The 17917-nt window shown below is 57.8% G+C and overlaps 2 protein-coding genes across 3 annotated transcripts; one reads left to right on the forward strand and one right to left on the reverse strand.

The window, feature by feature from the left end:
• Window positions 1-553: 553 nt before the first annotated feature.
• Window positions 554-12610, reverse strand: LOC127385304 (pepsin A-like). Its single transcript, XM_051620950.1, has 10 exons — window positions 12173-12610; window positions 3542-3708; window positions 3278-3425; window positions 2619-2736; window positions 2264-2382; window positions 1976-2175; window positions 1289-1405; window positions 1034-1172; window positions 798-890; window positions 554-703 (listed from the first exon to the last, which is right to left on the reverse strand). Exons 1-10 carry the CDS (start codon window positions 12608-12610, stop codon window positions 554-556), a joined length of 1689 nt encoding a protein of 562 aa, XP_051476910.1.
• VPS37C (VPS37C subunit of ESCRT-I) lies at window positions 12342-16970 on the forward strand. Of its 2 annotated transcripts, none has more exons than XM_051620819.1 (6): window positions 12342-12471; window positions 13070-13169; window positions 13874-13989; window positions 14068-14239; window positions 14751-14833; window positions 15075-16970. In XM_051620819.1, the coding sequence occupies exons 3-6, from the start codon at window positions 13897-13899 to the stop codon at window positions 15798-15800; spliced, it is 1074 nt and encodes a 357-aa protein (XP_051476779.1). In that variant the 5' UTR covers window positions 12342-12471; window positions 13070-13169; window positions 13874-13896; the 3' UTR covers window positions 15801-16970. The 2 variants fall into 2 exon arrangements, with proteins under 2 accessions (XP_051476779.1, XP_051476778.1); XM_051620818.1 differs by lacking the exon at window positions 12342-12471 and adding an exon at window positions 12484-12713.
• Window positions 16971-17917: the final 947 nt, after the last annotated feature.

Genomic DNA, 17917 nt, shown 5'->3' on the forward strand with positions numbered 1-17917 from the left:
CCCTGGGGTGGGGAGGGGGTGAGTTGCCCTCCCTGCCACCAATAAAGTCACCCTGGTATTTACGCCCCGTCCCCCTGCTCCTGCTTGCACCCTCCGGGGGGACATTCCCTGGGGGTTGGGGTGTGCAGCACCCCCCCAGGGTGACAAGGACAGCGTCAGAGGTGCCATCCTGATCCCCTGTGGTCCCCACACCTTCCCCAGCCCACCTGGCCACCGCCACCTCACGGTGTGCCCTGCTGGTGCCCCGGGGACAGAAAGAGGTGTCCCTGGGACACCTGCTTCGGCACAGGGTGACACGGAGACACAGCCAAGCAGTGGCCACCCCAATGTCCCTGCCTGGGGACACAGTGACAGCACTAGGGTGGCCAAGCCAGCCCTTCCCAGAGAATCGTGGCACAGAGGGGGCTTCTCCACAGCTTTATTGTGCTCCACGGTGGCCACGGCAGGAGGGGACGGGAGCGCTGGGCGAGGGCCAGCCCTGCCAGCCACCAGGGTGGGGACACCAGGGCAGCGGGACACGCTGCCTGGCCCTGTCCCCAGCAGGGAGACAAGCTCAGAGCAGCCGGGACAGCCCCACCATGTTGGTGGCCCTGTTGAAGATGACGTAGTATTCCCGGATGAAAACATCCCCCAGGATCCAGAGCTCGCCCGACTCGGTGGGGACATCCATGCCTTGGAAGCCCAGGGCGCAGTACCCGTCGCTCTGCAGCCAAAGATGTGGTGGTGGTGGTGGTGGGGGGGGGGTGGTGATGGTCACCAGCCCCAGAAGAAGCCCCCCTCCCTGGTGGGATGCTCACCTCTATCACGTAGGAGCGGGGTGACAAGGGGAAGACCCGGCCGTTGATGTGGAAGGTGACGTCGGGCAACCTCCGGGCGGCCTGGCAGCTGATCTGAAACGAGGAGGTGACAGCAGGGCTGGCAGGTGGAGGGGCAGCAGCCAACCCCAAGAGGGACAGCCCCCCCACCACCTCCCCCAGGGTCTAGCAGAAACCCCCTGTGTGCCCCTAAGGGGACTTGGGGGGGGGGGTCTCACCTCACCGCTGGGGCTGACCCCCAAGGAGCTCAGGAGCTGGCGGAGGGCTCGGCCAGGCATGACCAGCAGGGAGGTCCCTGTGTCCACGATGGCCTGGCAGCCATAGAAGCAGGTGGCAATCTGCCCACCCACAGAGACACTTTGGGGGACGACGACAGGGGGACAGGGTGAGCACCTTCTCACCCCTCCCCAGCTCCCCCAAATGACACCACCTGGGGGGGGAGCCACCGAGGCTGGGGGCTGCGCCAGGGCTACCTGTCCATGGTGACCTGCCAGTAGGTCTCAGCAGAGAGGGGGATCCAGGAGATGCCGTTGGTGGTGTAGGCTGGGTCGATGGCACCAAAGAGGACAAAGCTGCCACTCTGCCCGTCCCTGCAAGGGGGGAGCCCTGAGGTGAAGGTCCCACCCTGTCACCACTGCTCTGCTGGCAGTGCCATCACCGAGGGGGGCTTTGCTGCTACCCCCTCTGCTGGTGCCATGTCCCTCAGGAGCTGCCAGGGAATGGGGAGCTGTGACCCCCAGGAACCAGCAGGGAATGGGGAGCTCTGTCCCCTGGGAGCTGCCAGGGAATGGGGAGCTGTGTCCCTCAGGAGCCACCAAGGAATGGGGAGCTGTGTCCCTCAGGAGCTGCCAGGGAATGGGGAGCTGTGTCTCTCAGGAGCCACCAAGGAATGGGGAGCTGTGTCCCTCAGGAGCTGCCAGGGAATGGGGAGCTGTGTCCCCCAGGAGCCAGCAGGGAATGGGGAGCCGTGTCCCTCAGGAACCACCAAGGAATGAGGAGCTGTGTCCCTCAGGAACCACCAAGGAATGGGGAGCTGTGTCCCTCAGGAACCACCAAGGAATGGGGAGCTGTGTCCCCCGGGAGCCAGCAGGGAACGGTGCTGGAGCCAACCTTGGAAATGGGAGAAAATCCTCATCTGGGTGGCTGTGGCCAGGTCTTACCTGCTCAGGTAGACAGAGAAGAGGTCCCTGGCCACCAGGTGTTGCTTCATCATGTTGTCAAAGACAGGGGTGGCCCCAGAGGAGGCAATGCTGGGGAATGCCAACCCCAGGATGCCATCGAAGGGCGCGTAGCGGAAGGAGCTGCCGGGCTCGGTCTCAGCCAACCCGAAGATCTGGTTGAAGACTTGGATGCCCGCCACCTGGCCAGGGAGACGGGGAGAGGAGAGTGGTGTGGGCAGTGTCCCCACTCCCCGTGGGGCAGCGGGGGGCTGGGGTGTCCTGCCTCACCGTGGTGGTGTCGTAGCCCAGGATGCCGGTCATGCTGCCGGAGCCGTAGACGATCTCCAGGGTGTCGTTGGTGCTCAGGAAGGTGGAGGAATCCACGGGGTTGAAGCGGTGGTGGGTGCCTGTGGCCATGGGCAGGAGATGGTCACCATCCCTCCTGTCCTCAGGGACTAAGAGTGACCCTCCAGTGCCTCCCCCATCGCCCAACAGCCGTGGGGAGAAGAGCGGGCAGAGCCACCCACAGCTCCCAGTCCTTCCAGGGGTTCCCGGAGCCAGGTAGGACAGGGGGTGGCCAAGCTTGGGGTTCCTGCTGCCTTCACCCATTTCCCAGCTGGTCACGGGGCTACCAGACACCTACTGCAGGCGGGGCTGGTGCAGTACACCGAGGGCACCCACAGGTTGGAGGAGCCTGTGTCGAAGATGACGGTGAACTTCTGGGGTGGGGTCCCGATGGAGATGGTGCCAAAGTACTCGTTCTGTCAAAGCAGGATGGGTGAGGGGCTGGTGGGATGAGTTAAGTGGCTAGCAGGATGGGTAAGGGGCTAGTAGGTCAGACAAGGGGTCAGGGAGACTGGTAAGGGGCTAGGGGGAAGGCTAAAGGACTAGCAGGGTGGGTAAAGGGCTAGTGGGCCAGGTCACGGGTTAGGGGGAACTGGTAAGGGGCTAGTAGGTCAGGTAAGGGGATAACAGGATGGGTGAGGGGTTAGTGGGATGGGTGAGGGGTTAACAGGATGGGTAAGAAGTTAGGGGGACAGCTAAGGGGTTAGGGGGTCAGGTAAGGGGCTAGGGGGACAGGCAAGGGGCTAGGGGGACAGGCAAGGGGCTTGGGGGACAGGTAAGGGGCTAGGGGGTCAGGTAAGGGGCTAGTGGGACAGGTAAGGGGCTAGGGGGTCAGGCAAGGGGCTAGTGGGACAGGTAAGGGGCTAGGGGGACAGGTAAGGGGCTAGGGGGACAGGCAAGGGGCTGGGGGGACAGGTAAAAGGCCAGTGGCCCCGTGGGCTGCCCCGCTGTGCTCACGTCCAGGTAGTTCTGCATGGGCTCGGCGCCCACACGGCTGCGGAAGTACTTGGTGGCCAGGTTGTAGGGGTGCTCCTTCAGGTAGCCCTCCAGCAAGCCCTGTTCCTGCAGGGTCTGCCGCAGGGACTTCATCCTCCTCAGGAGGATCCTGGGGGGCAGGAGAAAGGGGAGAGGGGGCAGGACACCCCGTCACCACCCCCCCTGTCCCACAGCTGGGGGGGCTCTGGGGGTGGCGGTGGCTGCGCGGCCACCCCCGGCGCTCACCTGGGGGCAAGGCAGTGGGCCAGGGTCACCAAGCTGAGGAGCAGGAGCAGCTTCATGGTGGCTGGTGACAGCAGAAAGGGAGAGGCCAGGTATGGCAGCAGGTCCCAGCCCAGCTCCTTATATCCCAAGCAGGGATGTTTGGCCAGATAAGAAAGGCAAACGGCTCCCTGGGGAGTTATCACAACGTCCTCAAGGGAGACAGGGTGGGGGGAATGTCAGGCTGAGGGTTCTCCAGCCTCCCCCAGGGTCAAATGCCACGACCCTCCTGGGCATGCCTGAGCACCCTTCCAGTTCCTCCCAGTCCCAGCTGGGAGGCACTGAGGGATGCTGGGGAGGGGGACACGAACCTGGCTGTGGCCATTTCTCAGGGGAGCTGCAGACCAAAGGGTCCTGGGGCTCCTCAGGACCATCCTTGTCCCACTGCCAGGAGCTCCTGCCTGGAGGGGTTTGTCAGGGACCACCCATCTTTGGGGTCCCCTCATCCCCCCCGCCCCCAGCCCTTTGCTGGAGGGTTAGATCAGGGCTGCTTGTGGAATTGGGACCAGCTGGGGAGAGGGGAGGAGGAGCTGGTTGAACAATGGCAAGGTCAAGAGGGATCTGGCCCTGGACCAGGTGTCTTGGCCTTCATCATGACACCATGTGTGTGAGATGTGGCTGCTGGCGTGGTCACTTTGTCCTGAGCTTGGGGACAAAGCCAGACCCTGCGTTGAGGAGCTGGGGAGCAGCCTGCCCAGAGGCACCACCCGGGCTGGAGTTGGCTTCCCCCCTCCATCCCACCTTCAACCCAGCTCTGAATGATAAAAGAATTGAGGGCAGGTGCCACACTGCACCTGGGGAATGAGATGGAGAAGAACCTGGTAGATCTGGTGGATCTGATGGTTGGAAGAAAAGGGATGAAACATCTGATTCTCCCTGAGCTGAAGGAAAGGGGGATGGCAGCAGTTTGGGGGTAGGGATCTGGAAAGGAGAAGGTCTTGGCTGATCCCCAGAATGGAAAATCTGGAGCTGGCAGGAAGCCACAGCTTGAAAACCTCCTGTGGAGCCTTGGGATCGTGTTCCTCACCAGCCTGGTGAGCCAGTCAGTGCCTGCAGGTGGCTGTAAGTGACAAACAGACCAGAGATGAGAGCTGAGCTGAGCTGAGCAGGACAAAGCAGAGATGATCTGAGCTGAGCAGGACAGAGCTGAGCTGAGCTGAGCTGATCTGAGCTGAGCTGAGCAGGACAAAGCAGAGATGATCTGAGCTGAGCAAGACAGAGCTGAGCTGAGCTGAGCTGAGCTGAGCAGGACAGAGCTGAGCTTCCCCAGCTCTGCATGAGCCCAGCAGCACATTTGGATGAGAAAACAGAGTGAATCACAGGATGGTTTGGGTTGGAAGGAATCTTCAAGACCATCCACTTCCAACCCCCTCCACGGGCAGGGACACCTCCCACCAGCCCAGGCTGCTCCCAGCCCCATCCAACCTGCCCTTCAACACTGCCAGGGATGGGGCAGCCACAGCTTCCCTGGGCAACCTGGGCCAGGCTCTCACCACCCTCACAGCAAAGAATTTCCTCCTCATGTCCAACCTAAATCTCCCTCTTCCAGTTTTCATCCATCCCCCTTGTCCTCTCCCTCCCTGCCCTTGTCCCAAGCCCCTCCCCAGCTTTCCTGGAGCCCCTTCAGGCACTGGAAGGTGCTCTCAGGTCTCCCTGGAGCCTTCTCTTCTCCAGGCTGAACACCCCAGCTCTCCCAGTCTGTCTCCAGAGCAGAGCTGCTCCTGCCCAAGGATCAACTCTTTGGTCTCCTCTGGACTTGTTCCAACAGCTCCGTGTCCTCCTTGCGTCAGGGGCTCCAGAACTGGAATCTGGTGGTGGGCTCCCGTGGGATGTTCAATCTGGGTAAGGAGAAAAGAGCAGTTTTAGCAAAAAAAAAGAAAAAAAAATGGAACTTGTTTGGTAACCATTTATTCTGGAATTCCAGCCGGGATGGATTTGCCACCAACTGCAGCTCCACGCCCAGAGAACAAATGAGGAGAGAGAAGCTCCAGCAGCTCAGGGAACATCCTGGATTTCCAGCCTGAGAGATGGACAACCCAGTGAGCTGACCTCTTCCCAACAGCCAGAGGGATCCCAAATCCAGGGATTCTGTTGTGCCACGAAGACCCAGAGAGGTTTTCCAGTCTTCTACTGCAGGGCCTTCACTGCCCACAATCCTTGTGGGAATGGAGCTCCAGGAGCTGAGGGTCAGGATGGGTTTTTTTCCATGGAAAGAGGAAGGCTTTGTCAAATGGTGGGAAGTTTTTTGGATGAGCTCATTGTCCTGTCAGTAGATCCCAGCCAAGGGAAAGCCACGTGTGTTCAGACAGGCAATGATCTGGGGATACATCGTGATCCACGGGATGAAGATGTTGTGGAATCCAGCACTGGAAAACAGGGCTTTGGAGATGGGTTCTTGGAGGAGAAACCCTGGAGAGCACCTGATGACAGAGGGAAGGTGGAAGAGCACGTCAGGCAGCACTGCACAGCTCCCAGCACGGACCTGGCACTGTCCTTCCCTACCATCCTGAGGGCTAATTCCATGGGGTTTTGCTGGAGAATCATCTGGGCTTGGTCCTTCCTGGGCTGGAAGTGAGAGTGGCTCATGCTGATGGCTCCAGAGATAAGGGTCCTCTCCCTCCACACCTGGCTCTTGGCTCTGGTCCCCCAGGACAGGTCCACTGTCCACTGTGAGGTGGCTGAAGCCTCAGCATGATTCCATGGCTTCACCTCTTTCCCAAGTCTTTTCCACCCAGGATCCCATCCGGCTTTACTCTTCAGGTCTTCAGAGCCTTCTGAAGAACATCAGACCCTTGGGGTTTGGAAGCAGACGTGGTGGGACCCATCTGTCACTGAACATCCTTCCAGGCCCTGCATGGGAGAGGGAAATCAACAGCACCAACAGCCTGGTGGGTCCATCAGGATGGTAAAGAAGAGGCAGCAGTGCTGGGAACAGCCAGGCTCAGGGTGCCACCAAAGGGGGGGGTGACACAGAAAGGAGACACTCTGGTTGGTGACCTGGATGTTTCCAACCTTGGTAGAGAAAGAGAGGGAATGAGAGATGCCAGAGTCTGGAAGAACCCAAAGGGAACCCTGAGGACATGGGAAACCAAGCTGGGAAGAGCTGGAAACACAACTCTTCAGGTGCTGGGGTCTGTTGGGCTGGGTGAGCAGGGTGGGTGGCCAAGGGTGGGTGACAAAGGGTGGGAGGCCAAGGGTGGGTGACCAGGGTGGGTGGCCAAGGTGGGTGAGCAGGGTGGGTGACCAGGGTGGGAGGCCAAGAGTAGGTGACAAAGGGTGGGAGGCCAAGGGTGGGTGAGCAGGGTGGGAGGCAGAAGTGGCCACTCGCTCTGTTGTAGCTCTGCTCGGCAGCAGAGGGCACCAAACGATGGGGAGATCCCAGCCATGTTCTCCCAAAGCAGAGGAAGCCCAGCTGGAGGGATGGAGCTGGAGGTTTTCATTCTGGTTTGCCAGCTCCTCGGGCAGCTGGGGTGGGGGGGTTCCTGGTCAGTGAAGTCCCCCAGAAGTTATGTCTGTGTCCAGAGAAGTGTAAGATGTTGACGTCTGAGGAAGGCTGGATCTGAGTCCCTGGGTGCAGAAGCTCAACTTGGGCTCGTGAGGAGCAGAAGCATCGAATGACTCACATGGAGCACAGAAACCAAGCTCCAGATGGGCTGGTTGTGGGTGGAGGACAGTTGGTGGCTGACGTGGTTGTGGTTGGCTGCAAAAGCAGAAGAGTGGAGTGGTGACCTTGACCTGCCCCTGCAGAGAAGGTCCAGGGCAGTGCAGAACTGGTGACAGGAACATTTTTTTTTTTGGCTTTGCTGCTTTCAGTGATTCACGTGTGAAGAGATGGTTCCTCTAAAAGCTCCACGAGATGCACTGGAAGGAACTCACAAGATTCCCTGAGCCACCTCAGCCGTGAACATCAGGAGATGGGCACCTCCACAAGCTGCCTCTGCTCCGAGATGGGCCCCAAGTGGCAAACAAAGAGCTCCTGGTGTGTGGAGCCATCGGGAACGCAACGGCCCGGTGGCCAAGGGCTGAGGAGTCTCCATGGCAACTGTGCAAGATGAGGCCAGACCACTTGGGATGGGTTTGACCATCTTGGAGCTGACTCCCAGGGCCAGATGGGGCCATAGATGGATTTCTGCACAGCACAGGACTCTGCTGACTAAGCTCAGGAGCCGCCTTCACTTTATCTGAGCAGGCTTGAAAAGCTCAGCCTGGAAAAAATGACCTTCTTGAGACAGCCCTTATCTCAGCCACCACAGATTAAGGAAGCAAACTTGTTTTCCAGGCCCTGTTCCTGGTCTTTCCTGTCCTTCCCAGAAAGGCATTATCACACATCACAGGTGGCTTTATCAGACCTGTCAGATGAAAGGCAGAGAGAGGAGGGAAGGGCTGGTCTGAGGCTCCAGAGGTGACAAACCCCAACGGTTTGATGTCAGGATATTTGCTTGAAGTCCTCAAGGAAGCCCTCAGAGATGTCTCCTGATCTTTGGTGGGTGGATTTAGCTGGAGAAGGACCTCCGGGTGGTCAGGCTGGCTCTTTCTACCTGCTGTGGGTGATCCTGGGTGGTGACCAACACCTTGGGTGGTGACCAGCACCTTGGGTGGCCTCATCCTGTGGTTGCTCAATCAGTGAAAGTTACTTTCTGCCTGGGCTGCCCAAACAGAGGTTGGACCACAAAGCTTCCTGGTTGTGCAAGGGCAGAAAGGGAAGGGGTTTGCTCGTGGCCAGGGGTACACCTGCAACCCAGGGCTGAGGAAGAGTGGAGAAAAGTGGTGCCTTCCGACCAATTCCTGACCAAAAAAGATGGGTGGGATCCTGGGAAAGGCTCTGAATCCTTCCCTTGTTGAGGAACAACGTGGTGAAAACAAACATCACCCCATCCAACCAGGAGGACTATGTGTTAGGGTTTGTTTTCATTCTTCCCTCTTGGGAAAGGCTCCAAGTTCCATGTGACCCTTGGGCTCCTGAGGAACGTTCAACCCAAAACCACAAATGAACTGGGGCAGATAATGAATGAAAGGTGAAACCTGACAAAGGACTGTGCAGATCAACTTCTGCTCCCCACAGGGGTTTTTTTTAACCTTTGTGTGTTTCCACCCTAGTGGTGTGTTGGTTTCCTCTCAGGTTTACGTTGCCACCTTCCACTTGGGAGCCCAAGGAGCTGCAAACAACTCCTGAGGATCCCTAACGAGGTCCTCCAGGAAGCTGCACTCCAAAACACCTTCTGGATTCAAGCTTCATCTCCTCGGGGGAGGAAGGCTTCAAAATGCTGCTTCAGAAGCTGGCTCTGGAGCTGAATCGTGGAATCCCTCAGGTTGGAAAAGACCTTCAAGATCATGGAGTCCAACCATCAACCCTACTCTCCCCAGTCCAGCACTGAGCAATGTCCCCAAGTGCCACATCCAGATGACTTTTAAGCACACCCAGGGATGGAGACTCAACCACCTCTTTGGGCAGCCTGTTCCAATGTCTGACAACCCTTCCAGTGAAAATGTTCTTCCTAACCTCTGGTCTAAACCTGCCCTGGTGCAGCTTGAGGCCACTTCCTCTTGTTCCAGCACCAGTTCCTCAGGAGAAGAGACCAGCACCCACCTCTTTACAACGTCCTTCCAGGTAGTTGTAGAGGTTGATGATGTCTCCCCTCAGCCTCCTTTCCTTCAGACCAAACAGCCCCAGTTCCCTCAGCTGCTCCTCATCAGACTTGTTCTCAAGGCCCTTCACCAGCTTTGGGGCCCTTCTCTGGACACACTCCCTCCCAACCTGGTGTCCTCTGCACACTGAAGGTACATTCTATCTCCTCAGCACGATCCTTGATGAAGATGTTCAAGAGAAGTGGTCCCAGCACTGAGCCCTGAGGAAACCTCCCCCCTTGTGTCCGTTCCCCACCACCCTCTAGGCCCACCTGCCCAGCCAGTGGTTTCCTTCCCAAACCCCTTCCTTCCCTCATCCCAGCTTTGTCCTGGACCACGTGTGCTCCGAGCACCTGGACATCTGGTACTTGGTGTCACTTCAACACTCACCCATTTTTCAGTCCTTTCTGCTCACGCTGCACCTTGGTTATTGGCCTTTGGTTCCCTCACCTGATGAAGCAACTGAGAGAAACACCATTTATCCCATTTTTTTGGGGGGGACACTTTATCCTTTCACTGGAGAACCTTTCTTCCTTCATTGCCAAGAACCAACTGGAGCACAACTTGGTTTATCTTCAGCTCAGCCCTCACAGGTGAATACAAATCGTTCCTTAAATGTAGCTCCAACATCCGTCCTCAAACAAGCCTTGGAGTTCTGGATCTCCCTTTTGGAAAGTCAAGTCTCCTTCCTTGGAATAACATTGAGTTTCGACCTGGTTATCAGCCCAGCTTCAAACAAATTGTCCTTGATCAAAGCATCGGGGACCTGGTAGGATTCACATGACTCATGTTTATTACCAAGAGGCCTCACGTGCTGGAGCAGGGAGCAGAGGTGCCTTTCCTGGATCACAGCACTCCTGGTGACCTTGTCTGCAGTCTCCTTCATGTTCTCCTCAGAGCCTCCAGCCTGTCTCATCCTGCTGCTTTCCCAGCAGCGCCCAGTGGTCCCAACTGGAGGGTCACGGAGATGCTGGGAGGGCTGGAGCAGCTCTGCCAAGGAGCCAGGCTGGGAGAGTTGGGGTGTTCAGCCTGGAGAAGAGAAGGCTCCAGGGAGACCTGAGAGCACCTTCCAGTGCCTGAAGGGGCTCCAGGAAAGCTGGGGAGGGGCTTGGGACAAGGGCAGGGAGGGATGGGATGAGGAATGGACTAAAACTGGAAGAGGGAGATTTAGGTTGGACATTAGGAAGAAATTCTTCACCATGAGGGTGGTGAGACCCTGGCCCAGGTTGCCCAGAGAAGCTGTGGCTGCCCCATCCCTGGCAGTGTTGAAGGGCAGGTTGGATGGGGCTTGGAGCAGCCTGGGCTGGTGGGAGGTGTCCCTGCCCATGGCAGGGGGGTTGGAACTGGATGATCCTTAAGGTCCCTTCCAACCCAAACCATCCCGTGATTCTGTGACCATCCTCAGCCCCCACAACATCTGCAGGAATTTGGAAGGATGGGTGGAAAAACGGAGGCTGGCTTCGTGGTGAGGACAACGGGATGGGAACTTCCTCAGCCTCAGAACTTCCCTGCTTCCCGCCAGGAGGAGCTAACATGGGGATTCAGGAGGAACTTGCCTTTATCTCTTAGTTCCAGCTGGTTCCCACCTGGATAAATAAGCCGTTCTATGACTTTCTGACAGGTTGTGAAGGTCTGTAGGTGCTGCCAGGGCACGGTGCCCAGCCCACGGCTCCCGAGCATCCATCATCTCCTCCTCTCTTCCCTTGCACTTCCAACACCTCTCCCCGGAATCTCCACCTCTGCCACTTCACCGGGCTCACTTTGCCTCCACCCAAGAAAGCTCTGAATCCCATTTTCCTTTCGCAGAGGGCTGGATTCACCAGGATTCCAGCCAAGACCCCCCTCCTCTTGACTCACCCGAAACAACAGGCTGTGTTATAAACCAGCACCAGGCCATCTGTGAAGAGCAACGTGGCCCTGCAGCAGCTCTCCTGCCTCTTAGCCCTCCTCAAAACCACCAACTCTGGCCGTGAGGAGCTGAGGAGATGACAACAAGTCAGAAACTGCCTCAAATCTCCCCGTAAATCCACACAGACCCCCCCGACAGACCTGCCAGGCTTGCATTTCCACCGGCTGCCAGCAAAGCTCTGCTGTCATCCTCCCCTTTTTTCTCTCCTGCCCTCACGATTTCGTCCTCTCAGCCTCATCTGGATGCTTTGCCACTTTGCTGGAGGGGGGTGGGAAAAAAAAAACCACATTTGAGGAGGAAACGGCGTAAAAGAGAAAGGAAGAGACGCACGAAACAGGAACGGGGCTTAAGCAACGGTGAAACAGAGAGAAATGGGGGGGAAAAACAAGATCCCAACCAGATAAAAACACGTCCCAGGTTGTGAACAGGCCCGTAAGGAGAGATAAAAGGGATGGAAAGGAACTTCGCCCCGAATTTATCTTGGTTACAGCCTTCAGCACTAGGTAGAAAGCATGAATTGGATCCACCCTATTGCCATGTCATGAATATATTAACGAGCTGTTTGCATATTAAACCCACCCAAGCCTTGCAGGGGAGCCTTGCTCACAACGAGCCCCGGGCCCTTTTGAGCACCCAGGGCCGTTGTTTTCAGCGCTGCCAGTTGAAAATGGGATGATGTAAAGAGCGTGAAATGCTCGAGAGGAACTCGAGTTACTTGCTGGGGGGTTTGGGGGCGGCTGAGCTGGCTCTGGGGGACCCCGCGCCCTGCTCCCTTCCCTGCCCCAGAACGGGGCAATAAAAGCCCATTTCTGGGCTCTGCGTGCGTGGGTCGGCTTCTCGCACACCCTGGCCAAGAGGAACATTCTCCCGGGAGGGTATAAAAACCTCCACGAGGAGTCACTGGAAAGGAGGGAAGGATGGGGGGGGGGGGGTGTCAGGGCGGACGTTGCGTGACAGAAAACACGCGGGAGGCAGAGCCTTCCTGGGGCCACAGACCGAGGAGAGCCTCCCCGGCAGGCCAGGGTGCAGTATGTATTTTTAAAAAAAGCCACCAGGTTTGCCCAAGGCGGCGCCCGCAGAGCCCGGCAGCGCCAGGCCCGGCCCGCCCGCCTCACGGCCGCAAGATGGCGGCGGGAGGACCCGCCCGCCTCCTCCTTCCGCCGGGAGAGGCGGCGCTCTAGCCGCCGGCAGCTCGGTGGTGCCGCCCGCTTCCGCCCTGCCGCCGGAAGCCGGAAGGCGGCTGGAGGGAGTCCCGGCAGCCGCGGGGGCTCCGTGCGTCGCGGCCTCTCGGTTTGCTCCGTTCTCTCGCCACCCCTGAGCGCGGCTCCGGTGCTGGAGGAGCAGCCCCCTCGGTGTCCCGGTAGGGACTTGCCGCCGGGCGGGCCTGGCGCTGCGCTTCCCCCGGAGGCCTTGGGCGGGCACCCCCGGGACTGGGGACGGGGACGGGGGGTCCCTAACCCACGGCAGAGCACCGAGAGGCGGGGGTTGGGGTGCGGCATCCCGCGGGCAGCCCCTGCGCGCTCCTCCCAAGTCTTTCGGAGCCGGCGGAGAGGCAGAATCTCCCCTCCCTGGCGGCGTTTGACCGGCGCGCCCGTGAGATCCGTGAGTCCCTTTACCGGCAGCGCCCAGCCCTGCGCGCCCACCCTCCCGGGATCCCTTGGGATGCTTCCCACAGACCATCCCATCCCTCCTGACCCCGCGGAAGGGCAGGGATTGAGCTTCTCCTTTGCCACTCTCCCTCGTTTTCCCCTTTTTCACCCCTGATAACCGAATAAAAAACCCACCCCCCCCATGTAATTTTCCCTCGCAGAACGACGAAGGGAAATCCCCGGACACGAACTTGGGGCTTGGTTTTGCTTTCCCAGTTTTCAAGTGGTTGTTCCTGGGACGGGTTGGGCCGGATCCTGGGTGCTGAGATGTGGTAACCCCTGAGCCTTTTCCTTCTGCCTTCTCTCCAGAGGCTGATGCAACCTTTCCAGGAGGATATCCCGGGAATGTTTCACCTGGCTGCAAAGCAAAGGAGCCTCAAGCAACTGGGACAGCTCTGAGATCCTTTGGGTAGGTCCCTCTCCCTGTCCTGCTCCCCACTTTTTCACCTCTTCTGTAGTGTATTCCCACGTTTTTGCATCCCACCTCTCAGAACCTGGGACACGAGGACCTGATCTTCACTAAATATTGCCAAGCAGCCCAGATTGTTTGGAATAGGCCACGGGTGGAGTGCAGGAACACCTCAGCATTCCTGATTTTTGGAAGATTCCAGTCGGTTTATCCATTGCAAGAGTCGCATCCCGTTCACCACGTGGGGATAATGTCATTTGAGGAGGAATAAGGGAGGGAAGTGGGGACACCACGTAGCTAGAGAGGAAAAAGACATGGAAAAGAGAACTGGGAGCCAAAGGAACCCGGGAGGTGACAAAGTTTGGGAAGACACAAGTGGCCCTGGTGGCCCCACGGATACGAGCAGAGCCGGGAGGTCCCTGTGGAGCAGCTGCAACTTGGTGTTTGCTTGGCCAAACCACCTGGCACACATGGATAATCCTTCCAAACATGCTGGGAAAGGGGAAAAAAAGCCTTGTTTCCAAAGCAGGAAGGAGTGGGAATGTTCTCTTTTCCTTCTTGGGTCCCTTATATCAGAGGAGGAATTCTCTGGCGCGGCTGTTTTCAAGCTGGATTTAGTTCCCTGATAGGATTAGTACCTCTTAAAAAAAACCTCCTGGTTTACTTGCCTTCCTTTCCTCTCCCTCCCCCCTCCCTGATCCTAGGGACCTGCAGCTCCCCTGGCAGGATGGACACCCTGAGGAACAGGACAGTGGAGGAGCTCCAGGAGCTGCAGGAGAACGCCGAGGAGATCGAGCGTCTGGCTCTGGAATCCCAGGAGGTGTGTGAGGACAAAGGGAGGTTGGTGTGGCTTGGGTGACACCTCAGCCAAAGGTGACTGTCACCTCTGCTTGCCCAGGTTCAGGAGCTGCAGCTGGAAAGGGAGATGGCCCTGGCTTCCAACCGCAGCCTGGCCGAGCAGAACCTGAAGTTCCAGGCACCGCTGGAGTCGGGAAGAACCGACCTGTCCAGGAAATATGAGGAGCTGCAGGAGCTGGCAGAACGTTGTAAGGAGCAGAAGGCAAAGCTGGGTGAGCCTCTGGACAACCTCCTTCCTTTCCCTTCTCCCAGCCTGGGCTGTGCTGAGCAGAGAGAAACTCCTTGGGCTGGTGGCAGAAAGGATTCCTGGGCATCAGATTCCTGTCTTTCCCTGGTGAGAGGCAGGTGGATGGATCCCAAACCTGTTCAGTGCAGCAGTTCCTTTTCCTTCTTCTCCTTCCATCTCCTTTCTTCCCTGGGAGGGTGGGGAGACCCTGGGCAACCCCATGAGGCTGCCCCATCCCTGGCAGTGTTGAAGGGCAGGTTGGATGGGGCTTGGAGCAGCCTGGGCTGCTGGGAGGTGTCCCTGCCCATGCAGGGGGGTTGGGAACAGATGATCTTCGAGGTCTTTTCCAACCCAAGCCGTTCCACGATTCCATGACCCAACACTTTCCAAGGCAGGGAGGTGTTCCCAGGAGGGTGCAAAGAGGCTGGATGTTCAGCATTCCTCCCTGCTTGGTGCTTCACCTTTTCCTCTCCTGCTTTTTTTGCCTGTTTTCCCAGAGAAATTCGTGGCAGCCATGCATCCACAGACCCTGCTGGATCTCCTGCAGGTGGAAAGCCAGAAAATCGAGGAGGAATCTGAGGTGAGCGCTTCCATCTGACAGAAAAACCACATGATTACACCTCCAAACTCTTGGAATTCCATCCCTGAGGATAATCTCCCTGGAGTTTGATGGTGTTGCTCCAAAAAACTGGGATTCTCTTTTTCCTTCTGGGTGGTGGGGATTGGGATCCCTGTGCCATAAACTCCCAAGCTGGGGCCTGGAGGAAGGAGGGAGCAGTGGGAGGCGAAGCTGAACCCCGGGGTTCCCTCTCCTCTTCCAGAAAGTGGCTGAGAAATTCCTGGAGGGAGAAGTGAGCCTGGAAACCTTCCTGGAGCAGTTTTCCCTGATGAGGAAGTTGTCCCACTTACGGCGGGTGAGGGTGGAGAAGCTGCAGGAGATGGTGAGGAGGTCGGAGGCGCCGCAGCCGGATCCCGCCGGGGACTCCCAGCCTCCCCCCACCGCCCTGCCCGGGGACCCACCGAAGCCTCAACCCTTCCCAACGGGAACGCCGCCCTTCCCCCTGCCCTACAGCCCCACCCCAAACCTGCCTCTGGGGCCCACAGCCCAAGGAGCTCTTCCTCCTGCTCCTTTCTCCAGCTCTCCTGTCGCCGTGGGGCACGTGGCCTCTTCCCAACCCAGCTCCCAACCCACTTTTCCCTATAAACCTCCTCCAGGGCCTGGATACATCCCGGCTGCCGACACCACCCCTGGGTATCCCAAACTTCCCTCTGGGAGCTCTGCTCCAGCACCAGCCTATTCCTGGTCTCCATCCAGGGGTCCCCCACCATTCCCCAGCTCTCACCCCTCTCCTCCCCCACCCCCCAGACCTGGATATTCTCCCTACTTCCCACCTGGAACAGGGAGACCACAGTGTCCTTACCCAACCCAGCCACCTCTCCCAAATTTCCCAATCTCCCCACAGCCTCCCTATCCTCCTGGAGCCCCCCCACCCTTTGGATACCCCCCACCCCCAAACCCTCCACGTCCTGCTTGGCCTGGCTACTAAATCCAGACTCCTGGCAAGTGTCTTCTCCTGCTCCCTCCTTTTTTTTGTGGAAGGAAGGGTGAGCCCAGGATGTTGCTCTTCCATCCATCGGGACAAGAGATGGGAATAGCTCCAGGGGTCAGGCAGGCTGATGCTTTTCCCCACTGGCTTCAACTCCAGGTTGGATTTGTCACCATGGCTGGTGGGATGAAGTGTTGGCTTCCCAATCAGCTCCTCCAGGCTCCGGTGTGAAAACCAGGGAATGGTTTGGGTACTTGGTTGGGAATGATGGGAACTGATCCCCCTCATCCGTGGGTGAGCCTGAGGCTGCTCCAGCTGTGCCTGCCGTTTCCTGGCTGCCTGACAGATGTTGTGGGGTCATTCCAGAAGACAGCAATGGGAATCTCTTGATGGGATTTTGGACACAAAACCCTTTCCAAGGACTTTTCCTGGAAGCAAGAGGCAGAGCCAGGCCGGCTCGCAGGCCATCAGGAGCCAGGCCTTGAGACTTGGGAATTTAGAACTTCCCCACCAGTTTGGCTCCAGCTCTTCCCATCAGATCAGGCTCTCCCAGCCTGTGTGTGCTCCAGACTGGATGCCATTCCCAACTCCATCATCTTCATCTGCTCCCAGGAAGCAAAAAAACTTCTTCACTGCTGCTCCTGTCCGGTGCCGAGGGTTTTCCCAGCCTGTTCCAGCCATGCCCTGTCCCACCCAGGACTGTGGTACCTCCTTGGAGCTCAACACCTGGATATTGTCTGTGCTTGGATGGGATCATCTCAGGCTGCTGCTGCTTTGGGAGAACATCCCTGGGGTCACAGGGAGGAGGGAGGGTTGGAATTGCCGGAATTCCGCAGCCTCCTCCGTCCCCCCGGCCTCTCGTGCCTGAGGGGATGGGAGGGGGAGGATTCTGGGGTGATCCAGGGTGCTATGGGGGGTGATCTGGGATGTTCCCACCTTCCTCCCATCCCCCTTCTCAGGAAACACTAATGGAGGGAGCAGGAGGTTCCCGGGGGTTTGCTTGGCTCGGCGCTTGATCCCACCACTCCCGCCTGGCTCCCTGTAAGTTATTTATGAGGAAAGTTCACTAATGGCCTAGAAAAAGGCAAAATGCTTGAGGAGGGGGGGGGGTTTCATGGAAACAATTCCCTCTCTGTGGTTAATTCCAGTAATAAAACTTGATGAATTGTACCCAGGGTCAGGGCAATGGCTCCTTTGGGAAGTGGAAGCGCATCCAAAGATCTCTTGATCTCCTGGTGTCCCTACACCAACTTCCTCTGGGTTTTGTCCATAAAACCTCTCACCCTCTGGCAGGACCGGCTTCTTCCTACTCATTTTTCCAGCTTTTTTTGGTTTGATTTTTCCCTGAGGGGCCTGTTTGCACCTGACATGAGCCTGGCTGGCCCCATCCCACCTTTTCCCTCCCCAGCCGGGAGGTGGACGCTGTGAGGAACAGCACCGGGAGCATTGGAAGGGAAGAGCCCAAGACATAATTACTAGAAAAAAACACCCCAAATTTATTACAACAGTTGCTGCTAATTAAATATCTCAGGACTTATTCTCAGCATTCCCACCCTCCTTCCCAGTCCTGTTGGCTTTAGTTGCCCAAATTTCCCCCCATCCCACACGTGGGGCTTCACCGGAGGATGCCGGTTTCACCGTCGTTATCGCGGAGCTCAGCCCCCGTTCCCAACAGGACCCCAATTTTGCTTCCACCCCTGCCCCAGTTGGGAGGAGGAGTGTGAGTGATCCTACTTCTGAGAGATGGAAAAGCTGGCATTCCCCCTTGGAATGGCTGGTAGGGTGGCTGCTTGGTGGGATGAAGATCCTGTGACCCAGCTTGTCTCTTCGACTCATAAATAGCTTAAAAAACAAACAAAAAAATGACCACATTTTTCCACCAAAAGCCAAGGAGCAGCTTTCTCAGAAACATGTTTGGGTGCAGCTGAAGGTGAGTACAGGGGAGTTTGGTTCCAGGTCTGGCACGGAATTGTGGAATTTGCCCTGGAACATCTCCCCTGGGGCTTGGGGCAGGTTTGTTTTCGGAGGCGAATGGCGCGGATATTCCTTTGGTTCCTCGTGTAGACTCATGGAAGGGTTTGGGTTGGAAAGAACCTTCCAAGGTCTTGTCCAACCTC

This window comes from Apus apus, chromosome 5, assembly GCF_020740795.1.
Source record: "Apus apus isolate bApuApu2 chromosome 5, bApuApu2.pri.cur, whole genome shotgun sequence".
In the NCBI taxonomy this organism is placed as follows: domain Eukaryota; kingdom Metazoa; phylum Chordata; class Aves; order Apodiformes; family Apodidae; genus Apus; species Apus apus.

Bases quoted from the DNA above. Each gene is read 5' to 3' on its own strand.
- VPS37C (XM_051620819.1), top strand. From the start codon at position 13,897: ATGGACACCCTGAGGAACAGGACAGTGGAGGAGCTCCAGGAGCTGCAG. The intron at 13,990-14,067 runs GTGTGTGAGGAC...CTGCTTGCCCAG, and splicing joins TGGCTCTGGAATCCCAGGAG to GTTCAGGAGCTGCAGCTGGA. The intron at 14,834-15,074 runs GTGAGCGCTTCC...CTCCTCTTCCAG, and splicing joins AAATCGAGGAGGAATCTGAG to AAAGTGGCTGAGAAATTCCT.
- LOC127385304 (XM_051620950.1), bottom strand. From the start codon at position 12,610: ATGCCGCACCCCAACCCCCGCCTCTCGGTGCTCTGCCGTGGGTTAGGG. The intron at 2,176-2,263 runs GTGAGGCAGGAC...CTCCCTGGCCAG, and splicing joins TGGGCTACGACACCACCACG to GTGGCGGGCATCCAAGTCTT. The intron at 1,406-1,975 runs GTAAGACCTGGC...CCCCCCTTGCAG, and splicing joins TTCTCTGTCTACCTGAGCAG to GGACGGGCAGAGTGGCAGCT.